This window comes from Engraulis encrasicolus, chromosome 2 (assembly GCF_034702125.1).
Source record: "Engraulis encrasicolus isolate BLACKSEA-1 chromosome 2, IST_EnEncr_1.0, whole genome shotgun sequence".
Lineage (NCBI taxonomy): Eukaryota > Metazoa > Chordata > Actinopteri > Clupeiformes > Engraulidae > Engraulis > Engraulis encrasicolus.
In genome coordinates, this window is record NC_085858.1 from 51,881,776 (window position 1) to 51,899,427 (window position 17,652).

The 17,652-nt window shown below is 43.0% G+C and overlaps 1 protein-coding gene across 1 annotated transcript in view; it reads right to left on the reverse strand.

The window, feature by feature from the left end:
* Nucleotides 1-17,652, reverse strand: part of LOC134440588 (heparan sulfate glucosamine 3-O-sulfotransferase 6-like) — an 18,814-nt gene continuing 1,162 nt past the window's right edge. Inside the window, exon 2 of the mRNA XM_063190710.1 lies at nucleotides 1-1,825. Within this exon, the coding sequence (XP_063046780.1) occupies nucleotides 1,201-1,825 (625 nt within the window). The 3' untranslated portion in view covers nucleotides 1-1,200. The remainder of the gene's footprint in view (nucleotides 1,826-17,652) is intronic.

Sequence of the window (17,652 nt, forward strand, 5' to 3'; positions counted from 1 at the left end):
AAATACAATCTGTGTGTCATTTCACGAAGCACGACATCCATGTTGTTTGGCATTTGTGTTTAATGCAACAGCTCGAACGGCCACAACCTCCATCCAAAGCAAGAAATCCTGTTCATGCACAGCTGAACAGTTATTTTGCTGATATTGATATCATTCATAAGGGTACAACATACATTAATACAGTTGAACAAGGGCTGGGCATTAAAATCACGACTGTGATAAATATAAGGTCAATTCTCATGATCAGCAATGGGTATTTTTTAAACGAAACCTTTGACTAGCTTTGTTGAGGACGATTATTTGTGAGGTGATGGGAAATGATAAAGCAGCATGAACAGAACTGTGATAACAACGAGTATCAGAGAATATGGGAAATATACAGTGTGCCCATTTTGTTTGCCATATTGCCCAGCCCTAAATTGAACAGATATTTGTCAATATTCTTTATGATGTTTACACTGTAAATGTATCCCGGGATTTTCATAATATTCACCTTAAAATGAACAACATCTATACAGACTTACAATATATATACATTCCTGAAGACTGGAAAAAAACAGGCCTCACAATATTGTGAAGGTGGAAAGAGCTGCTTGAAGAAGCACATTAATCATGTGAGGCATTTTTTTTGACAACTCTGACACTCAGCTCATGGAACTTTTCCTGTGCTGAGCAAATTTCATTACATCCTGTTCACTCGCAGTCTCTCGGTCCAACTGACTTCTGACAGACAAGTGAGTTAGCTTACAATGGATTGGAATGAGTTCAAGTTGCACTGTGTGGTCTATTGCTACACAATGGAAATTTGTGATCTCTCTGACATTCTCACTCAAACAGCTAATTGCAATGTGTCTTCATGTGCTCACTGCAATGCACTCCACTGCATTGCACCACCTGCAGTCATGCCACTAGCACTCAACCAATACTCTTTGGACTAGAGCCTTCAACAGACGGCCTGGTGGGAAAAACAAGAACGTCTTCATTATGACGTTTCCAGTGTAAGTGATAATCAACTTATCCATACCCATAATTTGGTGATATTTCAGTAACTCAGCACTCATCGCTGGCTTGGGGCAACAAGCCAAATGTCTGACAGTGCTTCCTCAGATAGATCTCTCAACTTGAATGCTGCTGACATATACAGCCGGAGATGATGTTATATGCCAGTCTTAGACTTGTCCTCTGTTGTGAATTAGTCTGTCAGTCCCAGCCAAAGTCCTGGCCGCTCATTTGGTAGAACTTGAGGTTGAATGGCCTGTAGAACTCCCTGAGGCTCTGCAGGGCCTCTGGAGGTATGAGCGGGTGGGGGCGGCCCTTTGACTTGCCCAGGCAGCGGGGGTGCCCGCTCCCCTCTGGCTTCTTCAGGCAGGGGAACCCTTTGGTCTGGTTGAAGTAGAAGTGCTTGTCCCCGACGATGCGCTTGAGGCCCAGGAAGTCCTGGACGCGCCCCATCTCCCCTGCCGGATCGGCCACCAGCCGCTCGCCGCTGACGAAGAGGAATTGCGAGAGGGGGAAGTGGCGCAGCCAGCCCTCCAGGTGCTGGGCGTACAGGCCAATGCGTACGGCGCTCCAGGACGTGTCGATGGTGTCCAGAGGGCCGGAGGAGTTGCGGAAGGCCAGGCTCTGGAAGGAGGGCAGCCCGGGGTTCTTGGACAACGTCTGGGCATAGTCGGACACCGCCCTGGTCACCGGGTCCCGTACCACCACGATGAGCTTGGTGTCACAGTTCATGGAGCAGACGCGCATGGGGGCCTCTTTGGTCACGAAGTAGCTGGGCGTCTTCTCCATGGTCACCTGGCCGTCTAGCGTGCGCGGCATCAGACTCCTGTAGAGAAAGAGAGGGGAAGAGAGGGTTCATGACTTCATTTTCACAAGTGAGAGCATTACAAGCAACATACTAAGTGCACTAGAACAGAGGAGAAACATTGAAGATCAACTCATCCAGGCTTGATTGTGGTGGATTTTGTGATATATTTCCATCATAATCATCATGGTTAAACAACGTTGCATATATTATACAAAACACAGAGAGAGTGAATTTTAGATCTGTGAAGTCAGCAGGACTTCTGTGGACTGCAAACACACCTCAGAGTTTCACAGGCCACAATGGAAACAGTCTCCTTCACAGTCCAATCCCCAATCCCGTTTCATTTAATTTCACTCATTCATCCCTTCTGTCGTTCATTCTTTCATTAATCAGTCATTTGGCCCACTCACTGGATTTCTTTCCAATACATTTTCCACAGGAGAAAAAAACAACAACCTCAACATGGCCAAATCCTAACTAATGAAAGCTCCTCAAAAGGATTTTTAAATCTTTTTTTTTTTTTTGTTAAACCGCATGTTGTTTTCTCCTGCTCCCCTCTGGTCTGCTTGTGGTTGCAGCAGAGGGCCAGGGCTGGACTGGGGCAAAATGCTAGGTCAGGCATTTCCAGTGAAGACCAGTCCGCCAGGCATTGAGAGAGACAATGAAGCCTGTGATGACAACCTTTCTTAGTTATCTACGAGCTATTTTGACCACAACAGCCAAAATGAATATTTAAATATGACTTTGAGGTCAGAAGTGGCAGCATGAGGACTGACACCACTACATTGAGGAGAGGACCAGGCCAAAATCATCAACAGTCCACCGGCGAAATGCCCTGTATGCCTCTTGGCCAGTCCAGCCATGCAGAGGGCCATCAGAGCAGGGACATGACTCCATCACCAGCTCATCCATTATTTACAAGCTAAGTCGGCTCACGTGGTTTGTGGTTGGCATGTGGATTTTCAAGACAAATTGCAGCAATGTGCTCTGGGAAAATAAACAGCATTTAAAAAACGGCTTAACAGCCGAAATGGCCAATACATTTAGTGAGAAAAAACTTTGCTGACAAGTGCAATTGAGTTTCAGCAAAACTTGGAAGAAGGTCGGGATGGATTTGCGATGTAAAATGTCAATTTGTTTAATTTCCATTATATCAGCCAAGTAGGTTATTTTGCACCAAGGTTTGCTTGTTTGTTGGGGTACAAAATAACTCACAAAATGATGACATTGTTACAGCACAATGTCGGCACACATGGATGGATTGAGCTGATTTGGTGAAGATCTGAGCTAATGCAGGTTCTGCACTCTGAGTGCTTTTCTAGTTTTGCAACTCTGTAGACTGTTATGTGTTAATTTTGTGTGAAAGTGTGTTTGTTTGACGATAAACTTCATAATGACAATGCATTTTGCGTCCCTCTTTTAAATCTGAGCCATCCAAAATATACAACTCATGTATCTCTCGACAGGTTAGAAGTCATAGCTAGAGCCTAATACCAGACAGACGCTTTCTACGAGCCATGGTATACCTTTTAATTTACAGTAAGTCCCCATGACAGCTAAATAACAGACAAGAAATTAAATTGTCTCAATCAGTTATCATGATACCCTAATGATACATTAGTTGAAGTTACAATCTCTTAAAATTACTTCAGATAAAGCTTTTTTCCATACATAAAAAAGAAATAAGTAATAAACTAAAATGATTATTTAAATAGATCACTGTTCAGCAGTCGCACTGCCTGGGGGAAAAACCCCTTCCTCAGTCTTTCTGTTCTTGCATGTATGGTACGGAGTCATCTACACAGGACTTCTCCATGGTGAAGATGTTGATGAAGACCAATGGGTTAAGATACCTGTTGCCGGGGGTGCTGTGGCGCAGCGTGTTAACACAACGTACCATATGCGGGCAACCTGAGTTCTCTCTCTCCCACTTACTTCCTGTCATCTCTTAAACTGTCCTATCTAAATAAAGGCTAAAAAGCCCCCCAAACATACAGCTCCAGGCCTTTTTATTAGACTAGCATGAAAAAGTTGATTTATTTCCATAATTCCATCAATAATGTTAAACTGTCATGGATTGTAGATTCATGGCCCAGTTTTTTAACTATTCCAATCATTATATTTTGTCTTTTTATATACGTTGGCCTTCCAGCTAAAAAAAAACATGAATTGGGGAATTCGCATCATTAGAATATTGTAATAAAATCACATTTTTCTTCATCAAAATTCGGGTCACATTAAATCAGTTGAAATTTGGTACTTTCTACATGACATGCAATGTTCAATACTTGGTTAGGACATTCTCTGTCTTCATAACGGCCATGATGCGTTTAACATTGAAGTCAATGGCAAAAACAGTGCATGGGAGTTATGGAAGCCCAGATATCCTTGATGCTTTGCTGTCAGCTGTTCTTGTTTGTTGACCTGGTGCCCCACACTTCACTCTTCAATATACCCTGTAGATTTCCATGCCAGGTTTTGGTGTTAACTCACCAGTTTAATTCTAACTAAACAGAAATAAAACCCCATTCATTTTCAATGGGGTTTCATTTCGGGTGATTTAGAATTAAACTGGTGAGTTAACACCAAAACGTGGCAAAGGTGCAGCAATATTTTTTGGACAGAAACCCCATTAATTTTAGATTGGCAGAATGAATCCCATTTTTAGCTATTCTTGGCTGCATCTTCTCTTCTGAGTATGGTGGCGGGAACATCAATATATGCGGCTACCTTGCTGCCTCAGGCCCTTGACAGTTTGCTATTATCAGTGGAACAAAAAACGTGAGGAAGTCTGACACACAGTTGAAGCACACAAGAGTATGGGTCCTGAAATGTGACAACAACCCATACTTTAGAAGCAAATCGACTTTAGAATGGCTTCATAATAATGAAATACACATTCTGAAATAGCCCAGTCAAATCTCTGACAAAAAAGAAGAGGGAGACAAGATACAAACAGATTGTTTTGTTAATCTGATCTGCAACTACAGGACAAGTCTGGTTGATGATATTGCAACTAACTGAGGGTTAAAACCTACTTAATGCAAGGGTGTACTTACTTAAGCCCTGCTCTCCTGTGAATGTTATGGCCTTATGACCAATAAAAATATGATAACATGTAAATGTTTGGGTGGAATTAATTAAAGCAGACTCTGATTGTTCCTTCTTGAGATGAGACCATGTTTTATGATCAATTTTGACAGAAATGTAAGAAATTTCAGAGGGTGTACAAACCTTTTCCTGGGACTGTATATAAAAAGATATACCTGTTGCCAGGTAGAAACTAAATCTTTAGACCCTGAGTTACGCTCCTCAATTTATTTCAAGGATGCATTTTGAGGACCAGACGGTACTGGCTGTACCTGCCATCCCTGAGTGTCTGCCTGTCTGTCTACTAAGTGCCTCTTCTTGCCTGTTTGGGCTTTTCTGAACCTGCTCCCTCTTTTATAAGGAAATTATAGTCCTCACCAAAAAAACAGTAAAGCGCGCTCAGCCATCAAACGAATAAGAAAAATATGAGAAACCTTAAGTAGTATGCCAGTGGTGACTGTCCCCTTGTCTCTATCTCTTAAGTGTTATGTTCAGTCTGTCTGTCTGGGAGCGAGGCTGCTGTTTAAATAAGGATCAATAGGCTATGTCCCTGTACCTAACAATCCACCAAGGCCTCACAGTCCCCCCAACAGATCCTGCCTGTCTGCTATGCCTGTCTGCAACGGTGAATTGTAATTTTTCATTTCTGCCGTAAGCCCTCACCTATGCTGGTGTTCACTGCTCATAAATGCATAACACAAGTGGGGCTAAGCGGGGTCCACTTATCACCTCAAGTCAAGTCAAGTCATGTCAGCTTAATTGTCAGTTTCTTCATATGGACAGGTCATACAAGGAAAATGAAATAAAATTTTCTCTCTAGTGTATACCATGAAGGACATAGACATACACAGGATTGACATTTACAGACTGACGTCAAGTGCAAGACAGGACAAGTAACAGTGATGGTCCAATACCAATAAAGTGATGAAGTAATAAATATACTGCATTTAACATTGTTGAGTGATAGTGATGGACCGGTGATAACCAGTACAATAAGTGATAGAGTAATAAATAACAATCACTTATGACATATGTGTGTGTGTTCGTGCGTGCGCGTGCGTGTGTGTGTTTGGAAGTGGGGGTGGGGGTGGTGGACGGATGGATGTGTGTGTCTGTTGGAGCAGGTATGTGTTTGTATTTGTCTGCTTGTGACCTGCATGTGTATCACCTCCTGAAATGAGGCCAGCTGTGTTTGGTGTTTCGGTCAATGCAGCAGCATAGTGAATCGCCTCTCTGAGGCTCCCCCTTCAAAACCCATGAATGTATACAAACTCACCCATCATGTACACAGCATAAACCTTTTAAAAATGTGTCTTCCGGCCCCAGACCAACTCTGCAATGCACACCTCAAGACAGATAACAATACAATTGATCTGCCTGAACATGATTAATGCATTGAAGGTCACATGGAAACTGCTCATAAATGTGACTGGATTTCGAACCCAAAGACACATGTCTCTGAGTGTGAAACTGAGAAAATCACATTGTGATTTCATTTTTTTTTTTTGCAGAGTATGCAAGTTGAAGCTACTTAATGCTTCAGAAAACAGTATCGGTTAATCAAAAAGCTCACATTTTGTCTTTAAAATGGCCAACTTCATGTCTTTTTTATGGGTAAGACAAATGTTCAGAGCTGATTTTCCCTTTTTGTACTATAAGAATTGAACATGTTCTCTTGTAGCTTATCACAAATGGGCACAAATAATCTGTGCGAGTAAGCAAATTAAGGCCGCAAGCGGCAATGACAGGCCCTCACACATACGTTGCAGGGGCAGGGCCGTAGCCCTTGCACTTCAGTGCTGGGGCCCTAATACATGGGTTTTTTTTGTTTATAAACATGGTGTTGTGAGGAAGGGAAAGACACTGGCAACCATCCACGTGAGCTAATGTTTTGACCGGTTTCCAAAAATCAGAGGTTGAGTTGTGCGCAGCCAGGATCGCGCAGCCAGAGGGAAACAAAAATGTAGACCACATATATAATGGTCACAAATAAAACAACGACAATGAAGATCTCTTGGTGTATCCTGTAGTCTGTGATTGGCTTCCCTTCTATGTCAGGCAGACTTCAAGCAGACCCTGGCCATGCAAACACAACAATTCAGCACCATTACTACAGTCATGTTCACAGGGTGCATTTTGTTGGCTGTGAAGAAACTGTACAGTAACTTATAGAACAAATTATAGAGGGCTCTAACATTTATAGTTCTTATGAGGCATGTTTGTAACTTTTACAATGTTAGAACATCCTGAGCAGACTTTGTTGACATCCAAGGAGGCCTGTCATATTCTTTTAACCACGATGCTGTGCTCACAGTTAAGCTTAGCAATGCATTTCCTGCAAAACAGAAGAACCACATCATATAAAATTATTCTGCACCAGATTAGTTTTATGGCCATTCAAACAGTGACACGAGTTAAGCAGTGATGTCAGAAAGCACCCGAGACAGAGAACAAAAAGAATGGGGAATAAATTATAACGCACTTGTGGGCCTAAGTCTACATTTTTTTTGAACAACCAAGAGAATACTGCATGGAATAATTGAATTTTTAACTCCCAAATGCTTTAAGTGATTCACCAGATCCTAGGAACATGTGTGACCTAGTATTTTAGAATTAATGACGTACATCATCTAAAAACACTGAGACACCTCTAGGGCTTTGCCTTAGTGACTAGATATCAGATACGATCCACATTCATCACACAGCAGAAACTGATACTACTCCAAGTCAGTTTTGGTTTCCATTTTCAATCATCTTAACCAAACATCAGTCTTCCCTAGGTTGACAATGTATGCATGGGAACATGATGGCCCACAACTGAAGAGCTTCTTCCCTCGCTGTATGCTTTGTTTGATATCAGGCTACCGACTGCTCTGTGCACATCACATCTCTCTCTCGCTCATCCCTCTGGAGTTGGAGAACATCTCAGACTCAGCTCAGATGGAGTTCCAGTGATATTATATATATATACTGTATATATACAGTATATATATACAGTGCCCTCCATAATTATTGGCACCCCTGGTTGAGATGTGTTAAAAGCCTTAAAATAAATTCAGTGTTTATTGCAGAAGAATACTGTCACACTGAAAATTGTAGGAAAATGTAGCCTTCAACTCAAATGAATTGTAGGAAAAGAAAAAAATCCCTGACTGAAAAATAATTATTTTTCATTAAATCACCTGTTCCACTATTATTGGCACCCTTAACAATTCCCAGGAAATAAATATAATTGAAGCATTTCTGTCATTTCTACAGTAGTTTACAAAGTTTACCAGAGTATGTAGGAACATTTAATTAGTAATTCATCACTTCCTGTTTCCCTGGGGTATAAATATGACGTGACACCGAGGACATTTCTCTTATCCACTCTTAAACATGGGAAAGACAAAGGAACACAGCATACAAGTGAGGCAGATGTGCGTCGACCTTCACAGGTCAGGCAGAGGCTACAAGAAGATTGCCACTCAACTGCAGCTGCCCATATCCACTGTGAGATGAATAATTAAGAAGTTCAAAACACTGGAACAGTGGTAAACAAGCCTAGACGAGGACCCAAGTTTCTTTTGCCACCACGCACAGTGAGGAGGATGGTAAGAGAAATCAAAAGATCTCCAAAGCTCACTGTTACAGAATTACAACAAATGGTAGCATCCTGGGGTCACAAAGTCTCCAAATCAACCATCAGGCGCTGTCTACACACCAACAAGCTGTTTGGAAGGCATGCACGGAGAAAACCTTTCCTCACAATCATAAACGCAAATGTCTGGAGTTCGCCAAGCGGTATTGGGGCCTCAACTGGGACCGTGTGCTTTGGTCAGATGAGACCAAGATTGAGCTTTTTGGCAACAAACACTCTAAGTGGGTCTGGCGTGCCACGAAAGATGCGCATGCTGAAAAGCACCTCATACCCACTGTGAAGTATGGGGGTGGGTCAGTGATGCTGTGGGGCTGTTTCGCTTCCAAAGGCCCTGGGAACCTTGTTAGAGTGCATGGCATCATGAATGCTTTGAAATACCAGGACATTTTAAATCAAAATCTGTTGCCCTCTGCCCGAAAGCTGAAGATGGGTCGTCACTGGGTCTTTTAGCAAGACAATGACCCTAAACATATGGCCAAATCTACACAGAAATGGTTCACCAGACACAAAATCAAGCTCCTCCCATGGCCATCTCAGTCCCCAGACCTCAACCCCATTGAGAACCTGTGGGGTGAACTGAAGAGGAGAGTACAGAGGAGAGGACGCAGGTTTAGACAGATTCTGCAAAGAGGAATGGCTGAAGATCCCTCTTTCTGTCTTTTCCCATCTTGTGAAACATTATAGGAGAAGATTAGGTGCTGTTTTGTTGGCAAAAGGGGGTTGTACAAAATATTAACACCAGGGGTGCTAATAATTGTGAAACACATTATTTGATGTCAAATAATTATTTCTTTATGTGGGATTTTTTCCCCACTGACTAAATGCACTTGTATTGAAGGTTGGATTTTTCTCTTTTTTTCCATTAAGGTCCCATATTATTTAGAAAAAAATAATAATAATTGGAAGCTAAAAAACACATCTCAACCAGGGGTGCCAATAATTATGGAGGGCACTGTATATATATATATATATATAGAGAGAGAGAGAGAGAGCTTTTTTGCCCTTGTTTTTGACAGGACAGTGAGACAGGAAATGAGTGGGGAGAGAGAGACTGGGAAGAATTAGCAAATGACCCAGGCGGGAATCGAACCCGGGTCGCCGGCATAACAACCCAGTGCCCTATCGTTAGGCCACGGCAGGGCCTCCAGTGATATTTTGAAAAGAAAAGAAAAAAGAAATTCTAAAACCACTTCCTCGTCTGTCAGGATGTATTTAAGCCAATGAAAACACTCTGCTGGAAAAGATTAGATCTGAATCTGAAAGGATGATCAAAATCAACATACGGTCCTGAACCAAGAGCTGATGTCACTGGGTAAAGAACGGATAATTTATGATTAATTGGATAAAAGAATCAGAGAAGGAAAAAGCCATGAATGAGTGGTTAGTGTGAGTGTTTGTGTAAATAACACCATTTAAAGCCAGAGTGAAATCCAAGATAATGATAGTGCTTCTAAATATCCCATATATTTTCCTGTGTTCGTGACTTAAGGAAAGATCAAATGGAAGGTCAAAACAAATTAAATTTCAAATGTTTTAAAACACATCCATCAAGTCATGGTTTATGCAATTCATTGGAAATGAATCACAACTAATCAATTTCCTGTCATGCGGTATGAATGCATTTAAAACGCAGCTTTCATTACTAAAAGTCAGGCACTGAACTTGACATGGGGGAATATGATTAAGTGCATTATGCCCTGTGTTATGTACAGCATAGAATATGTATATGGAAAATGTTCCAAATCACATAAAAATGTTTTTCCTAGGCCTCGTTAGATTAACATTTTAATTCAACTCTGTGAGTAGATGAAGAGCCATGGAGGCCTGACCTTTTATGCACGACAGCTCTCCCTGCACTGCATACAAACTAGTGTTTATTTGTCCGACTTGTTATTCGTCTTGTGTTGCACCACCATTGCAAACCCCTCTCTCTTCACCTGGGCTGAACCTTCCTTTCGGTGAGTGTGTGCGGAACATGAAGTATCCACAAAAATGTCCATTCTTTTGACACAGCACGAGACTCTGTTTTGCATGTGTCCGACTCCATGCTGTCATTCCTACCCAAATATTTCCGGCAGGATTGGAAAACGCCAAGACTTCGGAAATTCCATGCTGGAAATGGTTACTGGGCCGCTTATGCCGGTATTTCCATATTTTAATTGCAATCCGATAGGAGATGGCCTTTGGAGTCAGAGGGGAAAGGTCAACCAGTTGACAGACAGTCAACATATTGATACCAGAACTTGTGGAGTGCCGTGCAGAGTTTTCCCCTATTCAAATGTGTTGCTAAGACTCCCCGAGGAGCTTCCCATAAATCATAGGCTCCATTTATCACCCATAATCAATAGTCACGTCCGTGCTCTGATACGGCCTATACTGTTGGTGCTCGGAAGTAAAAGGAAATACATGTTTTGCAAGTAGGGCGGTGACATGAATGTTTTTAAAAATGTTCTAAATTACGTTTCTCTGGTTGGGGAATAGTCTCTGAATCATGTTTGTTTAATACAATCTTTATAATGAATTCACTATTTTGTTTTCTTTTTTGACAGGGGTAGCCTTTATACTTTCTATAGACATTCTTTGTGGGTTTTGCAAGGCATTAGATTATCTATGATTTGTCATTTCCATCAATAAGTATGGCCTATTAATCAAACAAATTAACAAGTCTGAAAAATACAGTAAAATACTACCTGTGCGCAGTATACCATATACTTGATTCTTTTATGTATGGTATGTTGTCCACTATCACAGAAATGCATATTTAATTGTACATTTTTATTTTACATTTTTTGTAAGTATTTTAAATTGCTGTGGATTTCTGTTAAAAAAAACAATTTTTGAAGTAGGTGGAAGCTACTGTCAGAGTAACTGTCAGAGTAACTTGAAAAGTGAACCAATGTTTCATTCATGGCGCTTCCCTCAAATTATCGAAGAGCTTTTGCTGCATGAGCCTCTCTTGGCATCAGACTGTATGAAACAGAACAAAACCGACAATCAACAAACAACCCAAAAAAGTCTTGCTTGGAAACAAACAAAAAAGTCTAAATTCATGGGGCACTTTCGTGAGCTTCCTGCATAATGATAGCAGATGGACAGAAACTGCAAGCAAATGTCCTGCTATGGCCTGAGAGAAGACAGGAACCAACTTCTCATCACCAAATGGAGACTGGCAGAGACGCTATGCCAGAGAATCCCATTCAGGCCCCCTTGATGATCTCAAGATGCCTCGACAAAGATGGCTGCTGACTATTGGCCAGGCCTCAGAGCAACAACACAGGTAGTCAAGGACACCAGAAGTTCTAACAAGTCTGAAATTACTGTAATTCTTCACTTTTGGAGGACAAAAAAAGGTTGTGAAGAGACTGCCCTCTGTCATCCACGAAGCATGCATTTAATATTATTTTCACAGTTCCTCCACCAAAAAAACGATTCAAGTGGATGAATAAGTGAAAAGTAGGTCTTTTCATGTGGAAGCCTTTCTCTCCTTGGCATTACTTGCAAATCACGTTGGAGCTGTAGTCTCTCCAACTTGCATTAGCCAGACAGGATGAGGGTGGGGTGACAGACACGTATTAATTCCAAACTCGATGCACCACATATAATAGTAGTAGATGGTGTGACTTCCGCACTGTGCTGTGAAATTTAAAACAGAAGAAATTATAGTGCTGTTGAATTTGTGTCGTATAGTTGTACGTAAAGAGGTATTTTGTGTCATGAAATTATTATTATTGGTGCCCAAAAGGGCACACATTTTCAAAACAAATTAGAGAGTCTGCAGTAGTGGTAATCCTACATGGGTTTTTTGGGGGGTGGGGGGTCTGGGCTACCACAACGAGGAGAATGTTCCAGCATTGAAATCTTCTACGCATCCTCTGAATCCTCTGGATGGGGTTACACTCTCCAAGTTTCATGGTCTGCCTCTCAGTGGAAGGGGGAAAATCAAAAAGGAAAAAAAAACCCTCATCCTAAGCCTAGCTGCGATCATCATAATTAATTGCCTATCAGGCCTTTGAGTGATTCAAATGGATGTGCTTTTAGTATAATTCTAAAAGGCAAAACACTGCTTGCTGTTCAAACCCATGGACAGTATTGGCAGTATTTATACCATAACAGGATGTGTACAGCTATCAAAATAAACAAAGCAGAGGGGTGCATATTGTACCAACATTTTAGTTGATCGCAGATGTTTCCTCTGCATGCTATACGGTATATCTAAGGCCTGGAGCACACCACAGACTACGGTACGTCCTTGGGCCAAGAAAGGTTTGGGTATAAAGTGTGAATGTTTGGCCTCCCCCGTTTAAACGTTTGGTTTACCGTGAATCTTTGGCCCCTTCGCTTTGCTGCCTGCCGTTGAAGGCATCACAATTATGCAAGCTGTCAGCAGCGAAACCGGAGAAGAATAAAAGAAACATGCCTGCAAGCTGCATGTCAGGGATCAGGTGGGTTTGAGGGAAAAGCTGACATGGAGGGGCCGACACGGAATCTTAATGAATGCAGACAAAACAGACAGTGCATGTTTGTCGAGGCGTGACAGTAAAGGCAGGTGACCCCCCCACAGACACACACACACACCCCTAATGGTAAAAAGAAGAAGGTAGCACTGCACACACCCCTCTTACACACACACACTCTCTCTCTCTCTCTCTCTCTCTCTCTCAAACACACACACACACTCGCACACAGGGAAGCTGACAGGAGGGGACAAAGGGGACAGTGGTCCCGGGCCCAGGGACAAAGGGGGCCCAAAATTGGGTTCTCATCACATTATATGTATTGGGTGGGGAGCCCTTTCAGATGACTTTGTCCTGGGCCCAGCCAAAGCTGTCAGCGGCCCTGCTCACACACACTCAAACCTGTGTCCACACTTGGCCGCTCTCCGCATGGTTGCCCCGTCAACTGTGACCAGGGGGCGCTAAAGGCCGGACGCCGCTTTCCTCTTCACTGGAGTCATTACGCTCGAGCTGTCACCGGAGTTCACCATTTCAAAACACATAAATGTAAACAAAAGAAATAAATAAATAAAAACAAACAGAAGAAGGCGATGGCAGCTTTCAGGATGGCAGACTTAAAAGGCAGGTGTCTTGACCCTGACAACTGCCACATGAGATGATGAGGAAATATCTGTGCAATCTCTCTCTCTCTCTATCTCTCTCTCAGTAAATGCCAAAATGATGGCACGGGTGAGCCTTGTCTTGTGTGTCATCATGGATGAGAGGTCTTTTTGTAATGTTGTACTGGTACTGGTGTTTTCCATCAATGTTGTCTCTTCTATTCTCCATGTCACAGTACACTTCTACTATCTTTACTTTTCACTGTATTCTTTTCCTGTGTTTATGGGGTGCCTGTTGGTACATGGACTGAACATAATATCAAAAGATGTTTTACAGTGTGCACTTCACAGTGTCATTCTGTAAAGAGATTCTAAACAGGAAGTCATTGTTTCGAGACGATTCTGTGTGATGATGCAGGAGATACATCATCCTCTGAGAACTTCCTGTCTCTTTGCAAGACTACAGTGTGGTCTGTGAGCATGGTGCTTCCTGGTATAATGCCATCCAGTTTGAGTGGTACTCATCCAGGACTTCACTGAGTCCAGCTTAACAAAGATGTGTTCCGATATCCTCCTCATTGTTCCATCATGCACTGTATAGAGACTGCACACAACAAGACACCATTTGGAGTGATAGACTGCCCTCATTAGGGGCTAGGCTGTGGTAACATCTGTGGACATCATAGAAGCCACATACAGAAGCACGTGACCTGCGTGTCTGGACCCCCAAAGGGCCCAAGAACCTACTGTGGCACCACTGGGGCCTGAGATTCGTACCTCCAGCTGCTCTGCTGGATGTGGGGTAATTGTGTGGTTAGGCGAGGAGAAGTGCATTGGTGAGCTCTTGGCTGATCACTAACGCTTGATTAATCATCGGAGACACAGCTCTGATTGATTGTAGCGCTGCATACACAAAGCAAAAATATGTTTTACTTGTCCATCTCACACAGCCCGTCTGTGAAGAGACTGCATGCATACAGTACAACAAGACATCATTTTCAGCACAACGCCGCACTCATTGGGGAGAACTGCACTGTAGCTTGTGGCCACATCTGTAGAAACCACCGGAGCCACACAAGCACAAGAGCCATGGGTGTCTGGACCCCCAAGAGCCCCAAGAACCAAGGAGGGCCCACAAGTCCCACCACACAGGGCCACAAGCACAAGAGCCATGGGTGTCTGGACCCCAAAGAACCTACTGTAGGAGGGCCAAGGGAGATCCCCACCAGAACCTATAGGAGGGCCAAGGGGATCCCCACCACACACGGTCTCAAGCACAAGCCCCACGACCACACACGGTCGCAAGCCCCGGGTGTCTGGAGCCCCAAGGGGCCTACGAGCCCCACCACAGGACCCTGGGAGCAGCCCCACCACCAGGGCCACAGCTGCCTACAGCAGCAGCAGCAGCAGCAGCAGCAGCTCCGCTGGTTGTGGGGGCCAATTAGCAGACATGCAAGGCTCTGCCCTCTGGTGCTTCCTGGAAGAAGGATCCGCCACAGGCATTTCCACAAAAACACTTCATCCCGGGCCACAGTGCCACTGGCAGGGCCTGCTGCCTGGCCAATATGGGGGTGTAGTGGGTGGAGGGTTGAGATGGAGGTGGAGGTGGTGGTGGTGGTGATGAGGGGACCGAGCGGCGGCACACACTTAAAATGATCAGCGGTAAAGTGCTTCCATCTGCTCCTGTGTTTTACGGTGCGGTGCTGCTGCTATACAGCAGTAGTGAAAAATGGAAAAGAGAAAAAGATGAAATTGCCCCTCTTTTGACTGTTGAACATATTCTGTCTGTTTCTAACGCTCTCTCTCTCTCTCTCTCTCTTGCTCTTTCTCACTGCCGTCGTAATTGCTCTCTTCTCTCTTTTTCCTCTCTCTTTTCCTCACTTGTCACTTGTGCGCTCTGTGTTCTCCTCTCTCTCTCTCTCTCTCTCTCTCTCTCTCTCTCTCTCTCTCTCTCTCTCTCTCTCTCTCATGTTCAACCAACAGCAAGCCTGTGTGCTGTTGGAAACATCAGCCCTCTGCACTACAGCTACAGTACGTTGTAGAGTCTCTTTCTCGCAAGGATCACCGAGACATCTGGAGATCATCAGGGCGATTGCATTCACTCTAGAGTAGAGACCCATGTGCAAATTACAGCTTTGGTCATCTAGGTCAGCTTTTCCATTAGTAGTTATCACTTATACGGTAGTCCAGTCCCCATATTAAAAAACTTCAATCATTGCAATAAAATGATGTTACAAGTCTGAGGAGGCACCGATACTCTTCTGGTTATGACTGATGCTTCTTACTGTCAAATGCAAAACTAAATCCGGTCATGCAGCAAGTTCGGTGAGGTGGTTCTTTTTGGTCTTATGCACAGGGAAATAAAGGTCCACATAGGCAGGGCTGGCGCCATGGCACATGCACACCAGGCAGTCGCCTAGGGCGCCAAATGTCTTGGGGGCACCAGGAATGCCCAAAATGTCCCACAGAGTTAGAATGTCAACGAAAAAAAAAACCTTCACTTCTTCACTACATGAAAAAAAACTCTTTACACTGAACACTTTGATAATGATTATGCATGGACTTGGCACAGATTAGCTGTGTTCGATCAGATGCATGGCGCCATGTTTACAGATGACAATGTCTAAATGCACAAAAAGGGAAGGGGGTGCTCGCCTAGGGCAGTGGTTCTTAACCTGGGGTGCGGGCACCCCCTGGGGGTGCGCCAGACATTACAGGGGGTGCGCGGAATATTGTTTGTGTTGAGGTTGTGACCAACATTCAGCTTGGGAACATTATGATTAGGCCAAATCTAAACCAAATCAAAACATGTTTTGATCCCCATTTAAAGTCATTAAGCTTTTCATTAATATCTCAAGCAAAAATCATTGTGATTCATCATTAAAATTCTTTTTTAGTCCTTATTCACATTATACATGTTGGGTTGGGGGTGCACGGCTAGTCTTAGGAACAGGTAAGGGGGTGCGCTGAGAAAAAAAGGTTAAGAACCAGTGGCCTAGGGCACCAAGTTCACTAGTACCGGCCCTGCACATAGGGGAGTGGTAATGAGGGTGGTGGGTTACCAAGGCCCCTGTAGTATAAGCAGGGCCAATGAGGATGATTTTGAATTGAGGGGAGGCCCATGCAATCTGCTTTAGGGCCCGGGACTTCTTAGTGCTACACCCCGGCAGAAGCGTATACACATTCCTCCAGGTACAAATAGTGGGGCACAAGAAAGAAAACACACCATACCACTAACGCCTGGTCATTTCCCAACCCTAGTCCCATTGCTCTCTTTACCACAACTTTCCCATCAATAGAGGCATAATGTATACACGTATGTTTTAAAATATATATATTTAATCCTACATAGGCCAATTATTTTGTGTGTTATTCGAGTGTTCGCCTCAGCAATAACCAGTGTACCCACTAATACATGCAGTGGTGCTTCCATTTCTTTGGGTATAATAAAACTTAAATTAACATGTGTTTCTATTTTAATTCACTTCAAGAATGTGTGACTTATGGAGAGACTTGAAATGCAGAATACAGAAATGCAAAATGTCAGAATGATTTGAATGGTTTATGCATGCGTGCACTGATGTAGACCATCATATGATCTATACATTGGATATGTGACAAGGTGTGGCAAAGGTGGCATACATATGAATGAAAAATGATACATTCTCCATGGATGATATAGCACAGGCTTGGCTGTAAGAGTAATGTGTGTTATGGGGAAATGTATGGTATGTATGAGGAATTTCATGCCTTTTTTCCACATGTGTTCAGAGTACTTCACAGGTTATTCACCAACTCTCCAAAATTGTTAACTTCTTAAAAATGGAACTGGATGAATGGAACTTGTTCCATTTGACCATGTTTTGTCACTCAGATGTTTTGACTCATAGGCCTACATGGATGTAATAATTAATTAATTAATCAATTAATAACAGACAGATTTAAAGCTGCTTCTTCTATCTGGCATGATTTATCTGCGTTGTTTGCACAGCTTCGCTATTATCGACGAAGTCCGGAAAAAACATACAACACTTCTATAGTACACACAACAAAATATGGAAA